At 56.2% G+C, this 7,806-nt stretch overlaps 1 protein-coding gene across 1 annotated transcript in view; it reads right to left on the reverse strand.

Moving 5' to 3' along the window:
* The window catches only part of BCAS4 (breast carcinoma amplified sequence 4), a 44,386-nt gene that overhangs the window by 18,179 nt on the left and 18,401 nt on the right, over positions 1 to 7,806 (reverse strand). Inside the window, exon 4 of the mRNA XM_005866223.1 lies at positions 7,629 to 7,769. Within this exon, the coding sequence (XP_005866285.1) occupies positions 7,629 to 7,769 (141 nt within the window). The remainder of the gene's footprint in view (positions 1 to 7,628; positions 7,770 to 7,806) is intronic.

Below are 7,806 nucleotides of genomic sequence, written 5' to 3' on the forward strand. Positions count from 1 at the left end.
CGGCTCTCGCGGTAATATCTGCCATCTGCTCATGTTGCATTTTTACCGAAAGGGATGATGGGGGCAGAAGGAGAAGCAGAGGCGGTTCAGGGCCTAGAGAAGGCGCCCTGGAACCTCATCTGCCTTTGTGTTGGTGCCTCGCTGGCCTCCACCACCAGATAAAGCCCCAGACAAGCCTGCCTCCTTCCGGGAGTCACCCTCCAGGGGAACTGGGCGGAGGGAGGGGGAGGTGCCCAGCAGGGCTGAGCCTCCCTCCCTCCCTCCCTCCCTCCCTGGCTTCCTCTCTGCTGTGGGGAGGGAGCTGGGGGGAGGGAGCTGGAAGAGCTTGAAGGGGGAGGGGAGGAGACACCAAACCTGGCACTGACGACTCCTGCAGGCCGGCCTGGGCAGGACAGCTGCACGCACAGCCTCCATTACCTCCGTGAGGCAGCCCAAGCTGCAGGGAGTGAGGAAGGTGTGGACACCCCATCCCAGCTCTCCACAGCCTAGAAACAAACTCTGGAGAAACCTGGGGAGGCCAGCGAGGGCCATGGAAGCCATAAGAGCATTCATTGATTCATATTTAATGCACACCTACTATGTGCTCAACCTGGGTAGGAAGCTCAAATGCCCACAGGCAGGAACTGAGAATGGGTGATGGGCCAGATGGTGGCTTGGCAGGTATGCTGCTCAGGGGCCCAGACCTCTGCTTTTTCAAGGGAAGTCAGAAGTACAAATTCTTACGTAAAACTTGTTTCAAATGCTGGCATTGAATTCAAATTAAATGTATGAATACACCCAGCTAGCCAAACAAAATATGTTAATGGGGTAGATTTGGCCCAAAGATCTCCAGTTTGCAACCTTGGCCACCGAGGCTATTGTTCCTGCCTTCGGGAAGATCTCAAGAGGGAGAGGAGAGACACATAGAACAAAGTCAAAGCTGGATCAAAGCTGGATCTGCCACGTATGCTGTGTGACCCTGGGCAAGTGAACAGCCCTCTCTGAGCCTCAGGTCTCTTCCTCGCCAACAGGAAGAATAACATCCCTGGAGTTGTTATGGGAGGCTAAGACAGTGCGCAGAAAGCCCTTCACGTACATGCTCAGAATGACTACAATAGTTGGGGCACTAGTAGATGCTTAATAAAGCTGTGGGCTGTTGGTCCTACTGCTGCTGAAAGCTACAGGCTCCTGCTGGGGCTCGTGCAAAGAAGTGAAGGGCTTATCTCTCCACTCTCCCTGGTCCCAAATGCCTCTGAAGGGGTGGGGCCTGCGGGGTACGACCAGCACCCTAAAATCCAGAGCTGGGGAGTGTGCTGGGTGTGACACACAGGTGCAACCGATTTGTCCTACAGCGTTTAACACTGAGGGAAAAGAAAACAGGCGTACAGCTTTCCCCCCAAAATAGGACAATCTGGCTCTGCCCCTATTTCTGCAAGGCATGTCCACCCCTCTGGGTGAGGCCTGGGCTCCGCAATTCACCACAGTCCCCACCACTCCTGACTGTCACAGCTGGCAGACAACTCATTTTCGTTCTCAGATTGCCCTGCTGGTATTTGTGGGGGAACAGGTGGACCAGGGAGGCCCAAGTCCAGGCCAGGCCACAACCCTCGGTCAGCCCGGCTCTGTGTGGGTGTCAGGACCTGGCCGCACGTGGTTTTGCTATTAGCCAGACAGCCTCCATGGAAAACACCACACGCTTGCTTATCCATTGGAAAATTAATCAAAATGACACCTCGAGAACAAGATGTTTTGGCTCGGCAGAAAGCAAACAGTGGTTTACAACAAATTATCGAGGCTGTTCTGAGTCCCGGGGCACATGCGCCCAGGGGAGGCCCAAGCACGCGGTTAGCAGTACACCATGGCGGCCACCGGGCCAGCCGGGCCTGGGCCCAGGGGACACGGCGACACCTGACATGGTCCCCCCAGCCCTCCTGAGGCCCGTGGCCCACGTGACTATAGCTCCATCTCACACGGCCACTTCTGCAAACGACCTCCAGATGGGCTGACAGGCAGGGTCTCAGGGACCCAGACACTCAGCCAGGAGACCTGGGCCCCTCACCCGGAGCCTCTTTTCTCTCTTCCGATTGGACAGGGGCCCTGAGGCCCTGCGATGTGAGGATGGCAGTGGGCTCAGGGCACAGGATGTTTCCAGGCTGAGGGAGCCCACCCCTGACGACTGAGCCCTGAAACCCGGGGCCCCAGCGCCCCTGTTCAAGTCTCCACAAGACATCCCACCCTGAATGTCAGCCTTCGCTCAGGGCAGAGAACCAGGCCGGGAAATTTTCACACGAAGCAAATATGACCGAGTCACCCCCTCCTATGAACTCTTCCATGGCTCCCCATTGCCTGTAGAATCACCTTAAATTCCAGGGTGTGGCCCAAGGCCCTGGCCTCGTCTCCCCGCACTCTCCCCTGCACCCTTGGCCAACCCACGCTGGCTTCCTGCCCCTCCTGAAGCCCATGCTGGCCCCACCTCACAGCCTTTGCGCTGTGGTTCCCTCTGCCGGGAGCGCCCTTTTTTCTGACCTCAGACCGACTCTTACTCATCATCCAGGGCTCAGCTGGCATGGCCCTTCCACCAAGGCCACCCCTGACCCCTCAGAGCAAGCCAGGGCCCCTTAGGAAATGACCAGCTACTGAATTTGCTTAGGATTTGGTTACTGTCTGTATTCACCCATTAGACACAGCTTCAAGGGCAGAGCTCTCCCAGGCGGTCTGGGACACAGTTGAGAATGGGGGTTCGTATGCTCACGCCCAGCTGTGTGACCTGGGGTATCCTCTTTGGGCTTAGCTTGCTCACCTGTAAATCGGGGAGATAAACAGCCCTGCCCTGTGGGTGTTGAGTTGGACGGTGGTGGCCTGCAGGGCTGGCTCTGTGTCACCACGACCAGGACCCCTGCTCACGGCAGGCTGTGCTGCACAAGCGGAGCTGGCCTTCCAGACCCACCAATGCCCAGAACGCTCCTTTGGAGACTTCTGGACTCTCTCTCTTCCTTTTCATTCCTGGGGCTCTGATGGAGGTCCCGTCACTTTGCAACAAATCCAAACCTGCTTTCCAGCGAGCATACGATCATGCCCACGTCCGCTAACTGACAGGTCAGCTACCGGAGGCTTACAGCAGCCCCGCCACCCGCCCACGGCCACACGGCTTTAACATGCCAGTGAGGGGGAGGTACGGTTCTTAGTTAAAATCTTGGGACGGTATAAGGATCAATGTAAGAGCCTAATAAAAACTTTTCCTTTCCGTAGTGCAGCATGAAAACACGGACCTTTGTACCATGAAAACACATACAGCGTAGCATGGAAACATACAGTGTAGTATGGAAACATACAGTGTAGTATGGAAACACATACAGCGTAGCATGGAAACACATACAGCGTAGCATGGAAGCACATACAGCATAGCATGGAAACACATACAGCACAACACAGAAACACATACAGCATAGCATGGAAACATACAGTGTAGCATGGAAACATACAGCATAGCATGGAAACACATACAGTGTAGCATGGAAACACAGCGTAGCATGGAAGAACATACAGCGTAGCATGGAAACATACAGTGTAACATGGAAGCACATACAGTATAACACGGAAACACATACAGCGTAGCATGGAAACATACAGTGTAACATGGAAGCACATACAGTATAACACGGAAACACATACAGCGTAGCATGGAAACATACAGTGTAACATGGAAGCACATACAGTATAACACGGAAACACATACAGCGTAGCATGGAAACATACAGTGTAACATGGAAGCACATACAGTATAACACGGAAACACATACAGCGTAGCATGGAAACATACAGTGTAGCATGGAAACACAGCGTAACATGGAAGCACATATAGTATAGCATGGAAACACATGCATTGTGCATGGAAGCACATACAGTATAGCATGGAAACGCATGCATGGTGCACGGAAACGCACATTTCACATTTCTGACCTGGACGCTGAGCCCTGGGCGCAGGCAGGCCCTGGGTCTGTGGACTGATTGCACAGCTCTCAGGCAGCTCAACTAGAGGTACAAGGCGCACATACAGCATAACACGGAAACACATACAGCGTAGCATGGAAACACATGCAGCATAGCATGGAAACACAGCGTAACATGGAAGCACATATAGTATAGCATGGAAACACATGCATTGTGCATGGAAGCACATACAGTATAGCATGGAAACACATGCATGGTGCACAGAAACGCACATTTCTGACCTGGACGCTGAGCCCAGGGCGCAGGCAGGCCCTGGGTCTGTGGACTGACTGCACAGCTCTCAGGCAGCTCAACTAGAGGTACAAGGCCTGGGCTTGGGGGGAGCTCCGTAGGGGGTGGTTATACCCACGTTCCCAGGCCTCTCCTCCACGGCATCGTGGGGCCAGCCCAGGCTCCAGCAGCACCCAGTCCCACGGGTCCCTGGTGCCGGGGCAGCGTGTGGGGGGACCACTGCCCGCAGCCTCTCTGCAGAGTGAGGAAGGAGAGAGGGGGAAGGAGGGAGGAGGGGAGGTGGGGCTAGATAGAAAAAGCAAGGACCAATTTTCTCCCCATCTCCCCCAAAAGGCCCCTCCTTCCTGGGCCCCATGAGGGGATCCCCACTCCTCCCCCGACTCCGGGAAGGCCATGGGGACAGCGATGGGTGGCTCACCCCACAGTGACAGGACCCCTCGCCCGCATATCATAGCCCCAGGCTAGGCCCAAGAGGCCCTGTCCCACCCCAGCCTCCACTCCACGGGACCCTCGGAGGGCGGCGCTGGGGCAGGAGATGGAGTCGGGCTGTAAGGAGCAGCTCTCGCTCCTGCAGGGGAAGGGGCTGCTGTGCCCTCGCTGGTCGAGAAGGGCAGTGTCCACTCCACGTAGGCACTGAGGGGAGAGGACTGGGACAGTGTGAAATCCTGGCTTAGGGAAAACCCAGATGAAGAAATGGAGAATCATCTGGGCATTCCTCCAGGACCCCGCCCCCCAGACAGCAGTTCTGGTGGTCGGAACAGAAAGACCTGGCAGAGCCAGGCCTCACAGGTTCAAATCCCAGCTCCACCACTCGGGTGAGCTAGCAGTTCAACCCGTCAGCACCTCAGTTTCCCCATCTAGGAAACAGAGACAATGACCAGAGCTACCGCACAGGGAAAGGCCCTCAGCTCACACCCTGGAGGCAGGTGCAGCCCTAGACATCCTCGGGTCTGTGTACGTGTGTATGTGTGTGCGTGCACGTGTGTGTGCATGTGTGCGCATGTGCGTGTGTGTGTTCCTCGCCTGCACTGCCTGCTTTAGACAAAGCCCTCCTGGGGCCAAGACCAACACGCTGGGGGTGCAGATGACTCACCACACCTGGGCTGCCGCAGGTTTCCTGGAACAAGTCACCGCAAGTAGGCCTGGGGGCCCGAGTCTGGCAGAGATGAGTAGGTGCAGGTCCCGGCACGCCCAGCCACACCCCGGTGGGGTCCTGCTGCAGGAGTGGGTAGGGAACCCCCCGTTTCGGGGCCTCACAGGCCTGAGTCCCAACCCCAGCACTGACCTCAGACACGTGTCTCTCCCTCTCCAGGCCTTGGTCTCTGCCTCTAAATGGGGACACTAGTACCAACCACAGGGGGACAACGTGCGGATTACAGAAAAGGCTGCAAGGTGCACAGGGGCAAGGGCCCAGCAGGCCATGGCAGCCAAGGCCTCTGGCCTTCCTCACCCGAGGTGCTTCTGGAGCCATCGCTGGGCAGAGCACTGTGTGACTAGGGTGCTGCTGGTCACCCAGGAAGAGTTACCATAACTCTGCAAAGAGGACGATGAAGTAGCAGCTTCTGATTTCATTGTCATTGGAAGGCAAAACAATTGCATTTGTCTGGAGATGGGGAAATCCCAAAGGGCTTCCCGGAAGAGGTGGCGTTAACTTGGGCTTTGAAGGATTAATAGGAGTTTCTAGACCATGAGATCTGTCTAGCTGTTACTGGCCTTAGACAAGTCGTTCATCTGGAGGCAGGCACTGGGTGACCGACATCTCTGCTTTCTTGGGTGAGCAGCACATGCTTCGGGCAGGTGTAAGAAAAGATGGGGCAGTGGGATCCGGCAGGGACTAGAGAGTGAATGACTAGCCAGGCATCCTGATATATGCTGCCTAGGTAACACTGCCGGGCCAAATGAAATGAGGGGCCAAATTCGGTCCATGGGCTACAAGACAACCCCCGAAACTTTCCAAACTTCCGTTTCCTCATCCATCAAATGGGGGTAATGTTAAAACCCAGTGCACACAATGATCAGAGATAACACAGCGTGGAGACATGGGGGCAGCAGGAGGCAGAGGGGAACGGAGGAACAGAGGGGGACCCACAGGCAGACCTCAAAGAGCAGTGAGAGACCCCACCGGAGCAGGGCAGGGCGGCTGGCTGGGTAGACACCTTTCCTGAGAAGGGCAAGGCCCAGAGACACGTTAGCCAGGGCTCCATCCAGCCTCGTCACACCAGCCGTGGGCCTGGGCAACTCCCTTCCCTTCCCTGAGCCTGTCTCCCCGTCTATAAAATGGAGGTGATGCTAAAAGTATCTTCTTCCAAAGACGGGTGTGAGAATTAGATGCCATATGACACAGCAGGTAAAGCACATGGAACAGCCGGCCAGTGTGGCTCGGTGGCTGAGCGTCGACCCATGAACCAGGAGGTCAAGGGATTGATTCCCGGTCAGGGCACATGCCTGGGTTGTAGCCTTGGTCCCCAGTGGGGGGCATGCAGGAGGCAGCAGATCAATTATTCTCTCTCATCACTGATGTTTCTCTCTCTCTCTCCCTCTCCCTTCCTCTCTGAAATTATAAAACAAATTTAAAAAAAAAAGGAATTAGAACAGACCTAACATAAGCCATTGTTATGAGCAAATCCAGCCCAGGGCAGGGTTTCCCACACTCACATTACTGACATTTAGAGCTAGACAATTCCCTGTTGTGGGGGCTTTGTAGGGTGTTTACTAGCACCCCTGGTCTCTAGCCATTAGATGCCAATAGAACCCTCATCTCCAGTTGACAACCCAAATGTCTCCGGACTTGCCCAGTGTCCCCTGGACTGGGAGTCAGCACGTGACAAGCTGAAAAGACAGGGAAGGTCCCAATGGCAGGAAGAGTCTGACGTCAGCTTTCCCATCAGTAAAAGGGGCACGTGATCCTTACGGGCCATTGGGCGGATCCCAAGAAGCAGAGACGCCGGAAGGAGAGGCCTTTACAAGTCGCAAAGGCCGCACTCAGGCTGGGCACCCTCCTGGCCCCAGCCCCGCGGGTCTGCTGGAGGCCAGCTCTGCCTGGGAAGGAGGACCCCACCTGAACGCTGGGCGTCTATGAGCATGTCCTCAGGTTGTTAGGACGGGAGAGGCGGGCAGGATCTGTCTCTGCTCACTATGTAATCCCAGATGGACCACCATGCTCAGCAAACAGCCGGCGCTCAATAAATGGTGGATGAGTAAGCAAGCGGTCACACGAAGCTCAAAACTCAGAGCAAGAAGAGGGAGCTGCGGGAGGGACCGAGACACCAGCCACCTGGGCCAGCCCTTCCCGGGCTGGCCAGACACCGTTTCCTGTCTGCAGAAATGAGACATGCCCTTTGACCTCCCGTTTCCTGAGCCCCTCCCCCTCCAGGGTCTGGGAGGAGGAGGGGTGGGGAGATACTCACGTTCCTGAAGGAGGGGAGCCCTCCGGAGCCCGGCCACCCCCACCTCCGCAGGGCCTGTGAGAAGGCTCCGTGGCGCCGCTCGGCCCGGAGCACATGGTCCTCCAGGAAGGAGACGTGGTGTCCCACCATCTTGACGAAGGCCTGGCGGGGAGGGGAGAGCGGGGATGGCACCTCTGCC

Source organism: Myotis brandtii, unplaced genomic scaffold (assembly GCF_000412655.1).
Source record: "Myotis brandtii unplaced genomic scaffold, ASM41265v1 scaffold225, whole genome shotgun sequence".
Taxonomy (NCBI): Eukaryota; Metazoa; Chordata; class Mammalia; order Chiroptera; family Vespertilionidae; genus Myotis; species Myotis brandtii.